This window comes from Rattus norvegicus, chromosome 12 (genome assembly GCF_021556685.1).
Source record: "Rattus norvegicus strain SHRSP/BbbUtx chromosome 12, alternate assembly SHRSP_T2T, whole genome shotgun sequence".
NCBI lineage: Eukaryota > Metazoa > Chordata > Mammalia > Rodentia > Muridae > Rattus > Rattus norvegicus.
Window position 1 is genome coordinate 17,150,232 of NC_141545.1, and position 16,526 is coordinate 17,166,757.

Genomic DNA, 16,526 nt, shown 5'->3' on the forward strand with positions numbered 1-16,526 from the left:
GAAAATACGGAGCACTTTACCTTCCCAAACCAGCCATTCCCAATCTCCTGTATATAGTTTAGACTGTGGCGAGCGACCTGAGACTTCAAACCTTCTGGGAGAAAAAAAGAGAGAGAACATTACAAATATAAGCATTTAGGAAGAACAGCAATAGTGACTGGCTCAGGTTTCCCAGACTTCAGGAAGACTGAAGCAGGAGGATCATGAGTTTGAGGCTAGCCCGGACTACCTGATAAACTGTCTCAAAACAGCAGCAGCAACAACAATAACAACACACGCGTATTTAACAAAAGTAAAAAAAAAAAAAAAAAAAAAAAAAAAGAGCTTATTGCTCTTCCCGAGGACCCCAGTTCAGTTCCCAGCATTCACATCAAGTCACTCACCACTCACAACCACGTGCAGTTCCACTTCCAGGGGATGTGAGGCTCTGTGACACGCACACACGAACTTACGTGCGCACATGCACGCACACGCACAAATAATGAAAATAAATCTTTGGGGCTGGAGAGATGGCTCAGCAGTTAAGAGCACTGACTGCTCTTCCAGAGGTCCTGAGTTCAAATCCCAGCAACCACATGGTGGCTCACAACCATCTGTAATGGGATCTGATGCCCTCTTCTGGTGTATCTGAAGACAGCTACAGTGTAGTTATATACAATAAATAAATCTTAAAAAAAAGAAAATAAATCTTTATATTAAGTGCCAAATACATAAGGTAAAAAGACTAAGTTTAGTATTTGTGCTAATAAAAGTAAAAACAAACACATAAGCATCTCTTTCAAACTAATGACAGAGTCTCGAGTTTAAATGCTAATGATATAGTTTTTGATACCTTACTTTAATATCTTTTTTTTTTCTTTTCTTTTTTTCGGAGCTGGGGACTGAACCCAGGGCCAAGCGCTCTACCACTGAGCTAAATCCCCAACCCCTTACTTTAATATCTTACACTGTTGGTTTTGTTTTGCTTCTTTGTCACAAGGGCACTATCAAGTGAACCAATATAGACATAAGTGAAGTCCCAAAGGCAAAAAAGAGATGAGAGGGGGGAAAGAGGGAGGGAGGGAAGGAGGAAGGAAGGAAGAAAACAGTCTGCTATGGCTACAGGACATGCATCTCCATATCCGAAATTTCAGTAAACTCCAAGTATCATCAGACTCAGAACACACAAGACCCTACCGATCTAACTGCAGAGAGCCCGAGAATCCTGGGAGGGCAGAGGTGACTCACTGTGTACAGAGGATCCTGAATAAGAGTAAGAGCCAACTAGTCATCAGAAATGGGGGCCAGAAGGCAGTGGGCTCCCTAGATAAAGTGCTGGGAGAAAAAGACCTTCCAACTGAGAATGCTCTATCTGGCAAAACCACATTCCAGAAACGAAGACCGCTGGAGTTTGCTGCCAATATGCCTGCCCTGAGATAAATGCTACAGAGCAGTCATTCATTCCCTTCAGTGTGAGACGGAAGGACAGACATCTCAGAACTGTATGAAGAATACAGGTCTCCACGAGCACAATTGCACAGTTAAGCACAAACCAGCATCGTTGGATTACTGGAACACAGTTCCTCTTTACTCCTTATGTGGTCTGAAGTATGAACGCTTTAGAAGTGAGAAGTCTATGGGAGCAGACATACAATGTATAAAGATCTTACTTGCTTTTAACACGCTCTCCTGCATCCTCAGCTGGGCTTCAGTTCTGTAGGCACGGATTCTCTTGGCTACGTCCTCGCTCTTCTCTCTCTCTCTCTCTCTCTCTGAAATGCTCAGCTTACAGGCACGCATGACACCTCAGTTTCCTGACTGTGTGGGTGATGGGGCCCTCACATGCTAAGCCCTCAACCAACTGAGCTGCCTTCGGCCCAACTTGTAACAGCTTTAAACTGTACACTGAAGCTGTCATCAGTTTAAGCTCAGTTACTATAAATGTAGGATGTTAACTGCAATCTTCATTGTAATCACATCGAACAAACTCAGAAACAAAGCAAGGAGCTGGAGAGCTGGCTCAGTGGCTGAGAGTGGTTGATGCTCTTCCAGAGGACCTAAGGATAGCTTAGGTCTGAAATCTAGCTCTAGGGGATCTGATTCCTCTGTCCTCCACTAGGGCCTGCACTCACATGCACACACCCACATGCAAACACACATGTATGCATAACTACAAATAATGTTTTTTCAAAAGGAAAAATATTAAATTAAGATTTATGAAGCAATCCAAACAAATGTAGTAAATGATTAAAAAAAAAATAGATGTCGAAGTTGACAAGATGGCTCACTAGGTAAAGGTACCTACTTGCCAAACCTAATGATCCAAAGATCCATCCCTGGAACCCACATGGTAGAAGCAATGAACAAATTCCCACAAGCTGTCCTTGGATCTCCCCATATGCACCATGCCACCCACATACACGCACTAAGTAACAAATACATAAACATGACGTCACTGCCGTGACCGGCTGCAGGGATGGCTCTGTGGAAAAAGCACTGACTACTATTCCGAAGGACGTGCACGCACAGGTTTGGGTCCCAGCAGCCACACTAGAAGGCTCCCAACTGCCTGTAACTCCAATTCCAAAGGCTTCTGATGGCCTTTGTGGGCATCTGCACCCACATGAAGCACACACAGGCCAACAGGTATGCACACACACCCACAAATAATAAACAAACAAACAAACAAAGTTTAAAGCTTGCAAGATTACTCTCAGTTAAGAGCACTCACAGGTTTGGCTCCCAGCACTGTGGCTCACAACGGTTCTTAACTCTAGTCCCAGGGAGTCCAGCACCTTCTTCTGGATTCCATGGGCACCAGGCACCCATGCAGCACACACACAAACTTGTGGGAAAACACTCATATATACATACATGCATAAAGAAAACTTGTAAGATGCCATTACAATTCAATGGGGGAAAAACCAAGGTCTTCAGACACTGCTCACGGGACAGCTGGATAACCAAGCACATGTAAAAGAATGAAACTAAAATCTTATCCTTGGGCTGGGGAGGTAGCTAAGTCAGCTTAGCTTGGCCTGCTCAAAGTCTCAGGTTCCAACCCCATAAAATCAGGTATGGTAGCACGCACTTGGGAGAAAGGTGGAGACAGGAACACCAATAGTTCAAGAATTATTGAAGAGCTACACGAGACACAGCATAAAAAACAATAACACGAAAGAAACAATAAAAAAGTGCCTTAACCTATACCGTGTATAAAAATTAACTAAAAACAGATTAGAAAGGCCAGAATGATGACTCAGCGGGGAAAGGTGCCTGCTAAAAATGCCCAGAACTACCCAAGCGAACCAACTCCCACAGGTTGTCCTCTGACACGTATAAACATACACATACACACACACACACACACACACACACACACACACACACACACACACATGAGCCTCCCTCTCCTGGCATGCACGCATGTTGACACACAAATAAAAATGGAAGGAGAGGATGGGGAAGAATGGGGGCAGAAATCAATCAGTCAACAAGGCTGAGCTTCCTGGGGATCCAGGTTCAGTTCCCAGCACCAGCATGGCAGCTTACTGATACAGCATGACACTTGACATTCTCCTGTGCCCTGTACATGCATGGATCTGTGTGTTGAACATGAATGTGTGTGTACTCACACTCACATACAGCACAATACCAAGCAGTATATTTACCATGATACCTGAATAAAGAAGGGAGGCTTATACAAAAGGAGCTGTACCAGAAACCATTTAACTCCTCAATTTGCTGTGAACCTTAAACTGCTCTACCAAAGCAGCCTTCTAAAAAGGAAACAAAAGATTTACATTGTAAAGTGAGACTGGAGGCTTTGCAATAAGAAAATCTAGCAAAGTTAGTTATGGTGGCACCTTCCAATAATCCCAGAACTTAGGAGGCTGAGGCAGGAGGACCACCAGCTAAAGACCAGTCTGGGTTACACAGTGAGATCTTGTTCCCTGGCCCCCAACCCCTGAAAAAATAAAGCTGAAAACATATATAAGAAACAAAGAAGGACATTTCATTGTAAATACTTTTCTATTCTTTGGTTTCAGGACCGAGAGGATATATTTTATGTTTATATGGCCATGTGTGGTGGTGTGCACCTTTAATTCCAGCATTCAAGAGGCAGAAGCAGGCTCATCTCTTTAAGTTCCAGGCCAGACTGGCCTACACAGTGACATCCAGACGAGCCATGGCTAAATCATTAGATGCCTATCCCCACCACCAAACAAACACACACACACACACACACACACACACACACACACACACACACACCCTGCCTCTAAACTTGCTTGAGAACAGGTGGTACACTTTTCACATTTCAAACGATCTCTTACAATCAGACATAGTTCACTTACAAAATACACAGGAGCCAGCCCACTGTCAGTATTTCCTGTAACTCAGCAAACCACCGAGTTACACCTCCGTGTGCACTGCCCAACAGCGCTGTGATTTTCTATTTCACCTCTTGCACTGACCACTCACTCAACTGGTTCCTAAGGATAAGCTACTAGAAGCAGGCCTGCTGGATGGACTAAAGGACTCCACACTCAGATGCCATCTCCGGAAGCTCCCTTCTCTGGCTGCACTGACAGTGAGGGCCTGAGAGAGCCTGGGTCCCTTCTCACTCTCCACAAACTACTCAGGGGCCTTCTCTTCCTCCTCCTCATGTTATCATCTTGCACAAAGCCGGTATTCCATCAGTTAGTGATGCCCATGTATGAACTATGCCCACGTATGAACACTTCAACTGCATCCCACCACCACCTTCTTGTACATCCTAGCTTACTTGTTCAGGGACACAGCACTTCTTTCTTTTCACATGTGTGTGTGCATCTAGGAGAGCGCACACGTGTGACAGTGGAAGCTAAAGAACAATCTTCAGCATTACTCTTCAGGTCTCTTGTTTCCTGAGAGTCTCACTAACCTAAAGCTCGCCAAGTAGGCCAGGCTGCCTGGCCAGTGAGCCCCGGGACCTGCCTGTTGTGAGCCTCCCCAGTGTTGGGATTACGCATGTGCACCACCATGCCCAGCCTTTGTACTTGAGTTCTGAGGTTTAAACTCAGGTCCTCAAACACCTTACCAGCCAAGTCATCTGCCCAGCCCCATAGCACTCTTTAATTTCTTTGGTTTTTGTTTTGTTTTGTTTTGTTTTGATTTTTGAGATACAGTTTCTGTGTAGCCCTGGCTGTCCTGGAACTAGCTCTGTAGACCAGGCTGGCCTCAAACTCATAGAGAAGCCCCTGCTTCTGCCTCCTGAGTGCTGGGATTAAAGACACGTGTCGCCACCACATGGTTACTCTTTAATCTCTTAAACATTTGTGTGAACTGTCTAATGTACTTTACAAATATTTTTTGCTGCCATGTCTAACTGCTTTATAGTATATTTTTTAATACAGAATATTTTATTTTATGAATCAGATCTGGCAATTTTTTTTCATGTCTTCTGGATTTAGTGCCAAGGATGGCAAGTTCTTTTATATCCCAGGAGGATAAAAATACTTGAATATTTTAAGTAGAAAAGCTAAAAATGATCTCTTCCTATTTACTGATACATGTGCACGTGATGGGAGCTGTATGCAGTGTGCGTCTGTATTTGTGTGTGCCGGAAGGCAACAGCAGGAGTCTTCCTCTGCTGGTCTCCACCTCATTTTTTGAGACAGAATCTCTCAGTGAGTCCGGGCTATCAGTCTGTCATCTGCCCCAGCCTTTTACATGTGCGTGGGAAATCCAGCCTCAGGTCCTCACACTTGTACAGTAGTGAGCTGTCTTCCTACTGGGCCATGTCCCCAGCTCCAACAGGGACTTCAAGGAGGCTTCAGGACGAAAAAGGATGGCTGCCTGGCTCACTGAAGTTGCTTTCATGCCCACCTCTGTTCGTGCTCCTAGCCATCCCAAGAGACCTGGAAGGGAAGCTACTGGTCTCTTATCTGTCTAAGTGATGCTTCTGCAGGCGGCTGTAGTAAAGCTACCCAGAATGCCTCTCCAAGATGGTTTCCTGGTCCCAGAAGAGTAAAGCTACAAAAACAGGCATATAGAATTCTCAACAGTCACTCTCCTCCAAGGAGAGAACTGCCTGAGAGATGAGGCTGATAAGCAAAGCCTGTAAAAAGATGGCCGAACTTGGGGGCCCTGGATCAAGCCATTTCCAAGATCACCCCCACCTTTTTCTCTTCTATAATCTGGTCTCTCTTCCACTAGTAATCATGTGGGCTGGGATTCTACTGTTGAAGTTAATAAGATGGTCCAAGAGCTAGGCAGAGGAAACAATGACCTCGACAGGCTGAAGCATTTCCATTTACACTTAAGCTATTACAAAGACTCACTAGACTCCTTTTAAACACCATGTTGATTAAAGCCTACCCTTAAGTATTATTTAGAGAAATTAAAGCTAAAACATACTGTCTGTCACTTGGAAGGTGTGTTGAATTTATTAGTAGACATGTACGTACGTGTACCACAGGATGCTTTTGTGGCTCCAGATGTCCAAAGAGGCCATCTCTACGACCTCTGCAACCTCCACTCTTACTGTTTAAGACAGGCTACGTCACTGGCCCCGAAGCCCACGTATTTGGCTATATTAGATGGCCAGCAAGCTCCAAGGATCTATTGTCACTATCACCCCCAGCTCCCGGGTGATAGAAGAACACTGCCATGCCTGGCTTTTATATGTGTGCTACAGAGTATGCATTTCTGCAGAGAGCACTTTCCTCACCGTGCCATCTGCACGGAATATCATGTTTACCTTCTCTTCAGCTTACTTTTGTTTGGTTTTTGTTGTTGTTTTGGGGTTTTGTTTTGTGTTTTTGAGACAGGGTCTCACTACGTAGCTCTCTGGCTGTCCTGGAATTCACTCTATAGCTCAAGCTGCGGTTGAAATCACAGAGACTCTCCTGCCTCTGCCGACAGAGGGCTGGTATGAAACGCATGTGTCAGCAGCTCAGTCTAGCTTACTTCCTTTTGGTCATCACACGCTGCAGTGACTGGAACGAGGACGGCCCACTAGGCTCATAGGTTTCAGTGCTCGATCCACTGTAGGTGAACTGTTTTGGGAAAAATCAGGAGGTATGGCCTTGTTGAAGTGGCTGTGTGACTTGAAGTGGTTTTGAGGTTTCAAAAGCCCACATGAGGCCCAGGCTCTCTCCTCTCTCGGCTTCCAACTTTCTTTCTGATCAAGATATAACCTCTTAGCTACCACTCCTGTCTGCTGCCCCATTCTGCACCTTCTAAAACTGAAAGCAAGCCCCTACTGAATGCTTTCTTTTAAAAATCCCTTGGTCATGGTATCTCTTCACAACAGAATGATAACTTAGTCACAGATCTACAAGAGGATAAGCCTGGGTTTACACTGCCCTTAAACATACCCACAGTACAATGGCTACCGTAAAAGTCATTCAGTGCCTGCCAAGACTTAAACAGCCTTCTTTTTAAAGTCTTGGAAAATTCTACTTCTTGACCCATAGTTATAATGGGAAATAAAATCTCATCAAATCACTGTATCTAAAAAGCCTTATGAGAAACCAGTCCAATTAACACCCTTAGCCAGGTAACAAACCCTCCTCAGTGTCTTGAGGTAGAGGAACCAGCCTACCAGAGCCAACACATGAGTCTTTTTGATTTTTACATTTTTTAAAGAAAGAGTTTTGGGTAGCCCAGGCTGACCCCGAACTCTCCATCTTCCTGCTCCCACTTCCCAAGTGCTAGGACACAGGCATGTTCTGTAGCACCCAGCTGATACAGCGCAGGGATAGAACGCAGCAGCATTTCGTGTATGCTAGGCAAGCACTCTAACAACTGAACTAGAACCCCAGCCCCAGGAGGTCTATCCGAGCCTTCCATTTCACGTTTCAGGAAGAACTGTTCTGTTCTGTTTTTTTGTTTTGTTTAATTTTGTTTAAGATTTACTTATTTATGTATTTTATGTATGAGTGTTCTAATTCATGTCTGCCTGCATGACAGAAGAGGACATCAGATCCCGTTACAGATGGTTATGAGCCTCCGTGCATCTGCTGGAATTGAACTCAGCACCTCTGGAAGAGCAGCCAAAGCTCTTAACTGCTGAACCATCTCTCCAGCCAGAGCTGTTTTATTCTTACACTAGACTTCAGGAGTCAGAGAGAGATAGACAGACTTTGCAGACGAGCCTGACTCTCACGATGCGGCATCAGTAGGAGTAGGAGAAAAACAGACAAGCAGAGGAAGAAACGGGCACCCAGCACGCTGTGACTGCAACTCGGCCTCCATACACTCAACGCTTGGAAAGAAGGTCTTACCCACAGAAGACTGGAACTGGGATGGGGCTGGAAGTGAAATGTTTGGCACTGAGAGTGTGAAGACCTCTGCTGGGGACTGGACAGAGGGGGTGTCTTCTGCTGGTGGTGTGAAGTCTATCTCATCATCAAAATTATCTTCAAATTCCTGCAATCAAAAGAAGCACATAGGAAAATTCAACTGTTAGCACTGAAACAAGGAGTGTTTACCCGCTCATCTGGAACAGCCTGCCAGAATCTTCCAGTTCATCTTCACCTCCAATAAAAAGCTCAAGTGACTGGGCTAACTCCGCACAGCAGAATAAGTAAGATGCTTTCTCGTTCTCTGCCTTGCTTTGCTTTTGAGTCTGGCCTCTCATATCCCAGGCTAGCCCAGAGCTCCTGACCCTACTGCTCCCACTCCCCAAGGGCTAGGACATCAGGTCATGCACCACCCTATCTGGAATAAGAATAAGAGTTTAACGTAAGCAATGAATATCTTTTGTAATTTTTTAAACTGACAGCTTAAAGTTAAAAACAAAAATTTCTAAAATGCCCAAAGAACTTACGGGAATGAATACTTGCCCAGGCTCAAAGCTTCAAGGATAGAAAAGGCTCAAAAATTTGCTGAGGGATTAAATAATTCTTTCAAAAATTTACTTTCACAAATCTTTTTGCAAACTGGGTCAGAGTTAATTTTATTTTGAAATTTTCTAAGTGCACTTATAATTACAATATGATTTCTATTGAAATATAAAGCTTAAAAAGCCAGTATTTTAGGGTCTGGGGAGCTGGTTCAGTGGTTAAGGGCACTTGTGCTCTTGCAGAAGGAGGCCTGGGTTTGGTTCTCCACAACATTCACAGCTGACTTTTTTTATGTGCTTGTGCACATACCCACATACATAGTTAGAAATAATAAAAGCATTCTGCTTTAAGCCAGAAATCATGCCAGGGGCCGAATATGGCAGTACATTGTGCCTTATAACCCCAGCTACTCAGGAGGCCTTGGTAGAAGTTCAAAGTCAGTCTGGTCAACTCAGAGAAAATATGTCTCAAAATAAAATAATACAATACAGTTTAAAAAAAAAAAAAGAGGGCTGGGAAGTAACTCATGCATTAACCTAGCAAGTGGCGGACTCTGGGCTCCATCCCAGCACCACAGAACAAAGCCCCCTGAGACTGCACCTATCACACTGTGGGACGTCATCTTCAATGACGTGGTGGGCAGATGCTGTCCTGACTCTCCTATCCTCACTCCTGTGAGCTGGGTGTCCTCTGGGGGCCCAGGTGAGCTTACTGAGGATACAAAAGATGAACAAACCATTCCTTCCTTCACCCCTCAGAGCCCCAGAACACACAGAGAACCGATTCATGACCGAGGTCCTCCATGCTTCTGCCATCACCCTTCTCTTCATTTTCCTTTGCTGTCACATTCCCTTAGAGCCCCACCAAGAGAAAAAGAACCTATGGGGAGTGATGGGAGATTTCTGACATTTAGGTTTCTGTACAGATGTGAGGGGCCATTCGCAGGCATTATTGCTATTTGCATGTAAGGAAAACAAGATTCTGAAAGTTCAATCTGTTAAGCTGACATTGGGTGTGACGAAACAGCACTAGCAGGGTCGAGCCAGCCTCTGTGCAGGTTGACCCTGGCTCAAAAGGGAAACAAATGTGGTGGCTTCTAACACTTGAGAAATGGAGGAAGGAGGGTAAGAAGCCCCAGACTACTAGGGGTTTGTGAGATTTTGTGAAAGAGGAAGGAAAGGAGGAAGGAAGAAAAAAAGAGAGAGAAGTCCCATTTTTGTGTCTATGCCAGCGAGTCGGAGGACAACTCTGGGTGTTGACCTTGCCTGCCTTCCATTGATCAGACAGGGTCTGTTTCCCCCACTGCATACGCTAGTCTAGCTGGCCCTCTAGCTTCTGGGAAGGTTCCTGGCTCTGCCCTGTTTCCCCACAGGGGCACTGGGATAACAGATAAAAGTGCTACTGTAGCTGGCTCTACACAGGCTCTGGGGTCTGCACTCAGTCCTCACGCTCACACAGCAACTGCTTTACCCACTGAACCGTCTTCCTAGCTCCCAGCTGTACATGCTCTTGTAGTCACCAAGCCTCTCTTGTTAAAAAGACTTCATCCATCATCCCTTAAAAATGTCCCTTCAGGGGTTGGGGATTTAGCTCAGTGGTAGAGCGCTTGCCTAGGAAGTGCAAGGCCCTGGTTCGGTCCCCAGCTCCGAAAAAAAGAAAAGAAAAAAAAAAAAAGAAGGAGAGGAGAGGAGAGGAGAGGAGAGGAGAGGAGAGGAGAGGAGAGGAGAGGAGAGGAGAAGGAAAAGGAGAAGGAGAAGGAGGAGAAGGAGAACTAATAATAACACTGAGGTAAGGCCACCTGGCTTTCTGATTTGTCTCACTTAGGGCCACTCAACCCCTGAAACTGCAGAGCTCTAAGTCCAAAGGAAACCAACCAACATCATCAACCTCGATAACATTCACTCAGTCACAGATGCTAAAGCTGGAGAGCTCAACACAGTGCAGCCCCTGCATCAGCCAGGGGCAACTGCAAAGCGATGCACAATCCCAGACTCTGAGCTGCAGCACAATTGGCTCCCTTGTGGATACTCACATTCAAACCCAGATCAATCTAAGGCAAGGATGAGGTATCTGGAAATGTGAGAAGAGGCTGGACTTTGGTATCAGCAACCCTATCAGACTTTTATCTTTGTCCCCGAGTGGCCAGGTTTCTGTGCAAAGTCCTCTGACGAGACTGATGGCCAGGGGTTTTAGATTCTCTATCTATTGCTGTGCTCCCAACAGAGAAGTCAGGAAGTTCCCACAGAAATGTGTGCATCCACGTGAGCCTAGGGAGGGTGCTGATGCATAAAGCCCACAGTGCCCATAGGCCACCCCTGCCAGACTGTTGCCTGGACTCAGAATTCCCTCCAGGTCTCCCCTGCAGTTAGCTTTCTATGCAGGGCAGTGTTGAGCTAGGAGGACAATGCACTTCCCCATCTCCTCAGAGATACCACAGACTCCAAGTGAAGGGAGCACAGAATAAAAATGGCATGAGGGGACTGAGGAGATAGAGAAGGTACTTGTGTGAAAGCCTTTTGAAACAGGCTGCCCTTCAACTAGCAATCCTCCTTCCTCCCTCAGCCTCCATGTGCTGCGGTTAATCATGCGACCACCACCCCCAGCTAATATACTCTTAAACAAATAATGTGTCAACACGGGCAGTAATTTCTAGAGAAATCTCCACTGGTTTGCTAGCAGGTCCCATCCACCTGCAGCTATAGTGCCAGACCCTCTTACACTGACTGTAGGTAGGAAACATTCTAGGTACCAAGTATGATTCTCTTTAGGGAATTAAAGTTTAGAGACAAACTTGAGGTTTCTGGTGCCTTTCCTCATATAAAATAATCTGTGGGGAAATCCCTTTGCTTGGGTGAGGTAATGATCAGAAATGTGAGAGCCCACATAAAAGCCTGAAAGAAGCCACAACCTGCCTGGTCTTCTGTGCAGACCATAACAAGGGAACTCGATCACCACACATTGTCCCTTATTTAAGCAAAAAACAAAACAAAACAAAATGAAACCGTAAGACATACCCCAGTGTCTGCTGTCACAGAGGCTCCAAGGAGGTGAAGAGATAGCTGAGTTGGTAAACTCCTTGCTGGGCAAGCATGAGGACCTGGGTTCTATAGCCAGCACTCATATAAAGAGGCAGGCATGAGGATGCACCTGTAATCGCACTGCTGGGGAGGTTTGCACAGGTGGGTCCCTGGAGTCACCATCCGGTCAGCCTAGCCTTGCCCATGAGCTCCAACCCCAGTGAGAGACCCTGACTCAAGAAAACAACTTGGGAGGCATCCCAAAGAGGCCCACAAGGTTGACCTCTGGCCTCTATATGTACATGTACACATACAGGAAAGTACACATACACAAGCATATGCACACACACATACAACTCCCTAAGGCAAGGCTGGCAAGCGATAGCTGCTGGGTCAATTCCAAGCCGCCTACTTTGTCAATCAAATTCTATTGGCACAAACAGAGCATCTGTTGTTGACACAGCATTACAATGGCAGGGTCGAGGGTAAGAAGGCTATGACGGAGACTGTGTGACCCACAATGTTTTTATGCACAAGAAAAGGAAAAAGTCGGGGTTGGGGATTTAGCTCAATGGTAGAGCGCTTGCCTAGCAAACGCAAGGCCCTGGGTTCGGTCCCCAGCTCCGGAAAAAAAAAAAAAAAACAAAAAAACAAAAAACAAGAAAAGGAAAAAGTCTGTTGACCCTTTCTTTGTTCCTAAGAGAATGTGATCCACAGAAATGCTATCGATAAATGTCTCAGCAGCTATTTTAGGGCTAGGGCTCGGTCAGCGTATTACTTGCCTTGTGCACATGAGTTCAAACTCCAGAACACAGGTGAAAACGCTGGATGTGGTTGCAAGGTCCAGCACTAGGGAGGTAGAGAAAGAAGGGTCCCTGAGGTTGGACAGCCAGCCTGTCTAGCCTACTCAGCAAACTCTGGGCCAGTGAAACCCCTGTCTCAAAAGAGTGTCACTGACGATGGCATCTGAGGTTGTAGTCTGGCTTCCTATGTGCATGCGTGTGCACACACACATACCCACACTCACTTTAAAAACCAGCAGATGATTTTAAATGCCCATGCCTTCTGTGCTCACCTTAAAGTCTATTTCTGGGTCCTTACAGCAGGAAACACAGTTTGCAATTAACACTATCAGTACCATTAAACTGCACACCGACAGGATCACAAACAAGGAGGGAACTTCTACAACAGGTGCGTCCCCTGCAAAAAACAGAAGTTATGTTAAAAGCATGTAATTCTCAAGTCAACTTTAATTAACTGAACCAACACCTTTTCTTCTGGATATGAATGGGTCCAAGGACTCACAAAAAATATCGCTTAACTACTCTAGAAGAAGCCAAGTGCCCGCAAGCCAATTTTGTACTTTATAACAGCAGACTTAGAGAAGCACTGCAGAGAAAAAAGGTCCCAGGCCTCTCACTGAGCTCCACCGAGGCTCACATCTTACATTTGTGTGTGCTTTCCCAATGGGAGGGCAAGACTGGTACTCAGGGTGAGCTGAGCCTCAGGCTGTCCTTGAGTTGTCTCCCCTCCAACCTCTGACAGTTTCTCAGTCTTCTGGGCACTTTTGGAGAGTTATGTGTGGTATGTCCTTCAACTTGGATGTTTCCAAGACTATGGAGTGATTACAGATATTTAGGGAGACTCTAAAACAGTATAGGAGGGAACTCCGTGGCTCCTGCATTTGTAGCACCTCAGAGGTACACTACTTGTTCCTGGCGGAGTGAACTCTGTCTGATCATGTGATCCCGAAGGTTTTGTGACCATCAAATCACCATGCGTTCCCTTCGAGACTCTAGGCCTTACGAGCAGATAAAGCCCAGTACTTAGCCGCTGATGAAAATCTGAAAGGCCTGAATGAACTGCCAATAGGGACTAAGTTCTTCTTCAATAACTTGAAGTCAATTTATAAAAGCAACACTGGTGCCCCATCCTTACCAAGAGATGCTAAGGAGCTGGGACTCTGTGTATCAGCCAAGGTCAAGAATCTACTAAAAAGGCAGGAGTACAGCTCAGTGGTTAAGAACACCGGCTTCTCTTTCAGAGGAACTGGGTTTGATTCCTAGGTCCTCTTGCAGGCTCATATCCACCTCTTACCTCCAGTTCCAAGAGAATCCTGAGGGCGCTGCAGCACACAGTCTACACACCCAGGCAAAACACCCACACAAAATAAAAATAAAGATATTTTTTCACAAACAGGATTTCATTTCTGGACTGGAACTCACTGTAACTGATCAGACCAACTTCAAACTCCCTGAAATACATGTCAGTCTGAGTACCAACACTAGCGGACGTGCTACCCTGCCCAGCCTTACACCTTACTTTTGTTCACACAGAGTCTCTCTGAACCTGGATCCCACTAAGTTCTGGAATGGCTGGTCAGCAGGCCCCACCCAGCGATGTACCTGCTTCTGCCACCCCAGCACTGAGACTGCACCTGTGTGCCACTGCAGCTGGCATCTGTACACAGGTGCTGTGGGTCGAATGCAGGTCCTCACATTCACTCAGGAAGCATTTTACTGACTGAGCCATCTCCCCGTGCCCACCAGTGGTTATTCAATTTTAGTAACTCCACTTGGATGCACATAATAAAGACCAAATGTGACCCTACAGAACTGTACAGAGTGCTTTCATATCTAACACGTCAGATTTTACTGACTTTAAAAACATGGTTTAGGGGTTGGGGATTTAGCTCAGTGGTAGAGCGCTTACCTAGGAAGCGCAAGGCCCTGGGTTCGGTCCCCAGCTCCGGAAAAAAGAACCAAAAAAAAAAAAAAAACATGGTTTGACCACCACCTTTTTTCATGTGTATGCATGTATAGGTTCCTGAACACGTGTATATATGCTCCTGGAAGCCAGAGGCCAGTGTCAGCAATCTCCCTCAATCATTTTGTACTTTATCCTTCTACAGCAGGAACTCTCAGTGAGCCCCAGAGCTCACGGATATGACCAGTCCCCGACTCCATCTCCAGTATTGCCATGCCCATGTCCGGCCATCACATGGATTCAGGAGATCTGAACGCCAGGCCTCTTTCTTGAGTGACAAGTGCTTTAGTGGCTGGACCATCTTCCCAGCTCCCTCCCCTTCTTGTCTAGACAGCATCTTGCTATATAATCTAGGCTGACCCCAAGCTTTCAATCCTCCATCGTCAGTAATAGAATTACAGAGGCACCATTCTGCCCAGCTTGCCCACTGCATTTTAACTTCTCTGCATGCCACGGACATACACTTCAAAGCAGTTGCTATACCTGGCAGCACTGCTTCCTTGTAGGTACGAGAGGCACGGTGTGCTGATGAGTGATGGTGTCTGACACTTGATAAAATGCAGCACTGTTCCATCTGCCGGCACAGTACCGGATGTAACTGGACCAGCTCCACGTCACAGATCAGGAGACCTGATGTGCTCAGAGCTTGTGGTGGGAAAGCAGCTCTGGAGGCCAAGTGTTAGGAGCATGTCCCCACCCTCCCTAGACAGCACAGCTCTAAAGCCTCCATGTGGTTAACCTTTTCATTCTTTTGACTCAGTATCTGGCCCGGCCAGCCTGGGACTCACAGAGCTCCAGCTGCCTCTGTGCGAGACGCAGGCTTGTGCACCCACACCTGGCCCCACAGTTTACCATTTATACTTACGAAACCCTAGTGCACTTCACCCCGTGCTTACCACTGCCTGTAAGGGAAACCTGAATCCTGTGGGCTTCTAAGCCCCTTCTCCAAACTCTGCAAAGGTGATATCAGTACCTGTCCTCTCTTTTACTGTAACTGCTTGATTTTCAAGCACTAACCTACTTCTTATAAAACTAGATCACAGGGCTGCCTGAAGGCTGGCCCAACGATCTGATTCACAAATTGGTCTTCTGTGAGTCTTTAGGCAGGCATGAAAAGATAGACTCATGGTAACAACAAGTCCTGCCATGCTAAGCCTATCGTCTTATGTACTTTGTTATGTTTTGGTGTGTGTGTGTACACGCTCAAGACAGCAGGTACACAAATGTACACCAGTGCTCATATATGCATGTTGGAGGACAATGTTGGGTGGCGGTCCTCAGATCTCTCACTGTCCTAAAGCTTCACCAAGGAGGCCAGGCTAGCTTGCCAAGGGCTCCAGGAATACAGTCCCCGGCGCCAACCTGCCCTTGCGGGGACTGCAGTGGAGCCCTTGTTGTACATCCCTTTTCATGTAGATTCTTGGGATCTCAGGCCTTCTTCCCTCCTTACACTGGTGAAGGAAAAACTCCCACAAAATGAGGAAATGAAGCTATAGACTGGAAGGTGAGTTGGGTTTGCTCAAACCACAGAAAGGAAGTAGGTTCTAGAAGCAGGAACCACAACTGAAATCCCCAGGCCCTGTGGTTAAACCAGAAACCCAGCCTCACAAAGACTCCTGGCTGCAACTGTCAGGACACTAGGAAGCCAGTTTCTCTTTAACCGGCTCTGTCTACTGCATTCAGAAATGCACAAGACAAAGCAATCATCTGCTACAGAAAAACCTCCACAGTGACAGCCTGTCACCATACCCTCAGACAGCTCCCCAGGTTCCACAGAGAAGGAGGAGGAGGAAGCTAATGAAGGGCTTGGGCTACTTAATACGCTTCTCTGCAGACACTATTTAAAAACATCTGGCACCCCAAGAGCACATTGCACTGCACTCTGATTCAGGTTTCAGAGCCCTCTAATAGCTATCTACGACTTGACTTA

At 46.1% G+C, this 16,526-nt stretch overlaps 1 protein-coding gene across 1 annotated transcript in view; it reads right to left on the bottom strand.

Moving 5' to 3' along the window:
* Positions 1 to 16,526, bottom strand: part of Lmtk2 (lemur tyrosine kinase 2) — an 81,655-nt gene that overhangs the window by 40,754 nt on the left and 24,375 nt on the right. The window contains 3 exon segments of the mRNA NM_001427236.1: positions 21 to 94; positions 8,253 to 8,397; positions 12,906 to 13,030. Coding sequence (NP_001414165.1) covers positions 21 to 94; positions 8,253 to 8,397; positions 12,906 to 13,030 — 344 coding nt within the window.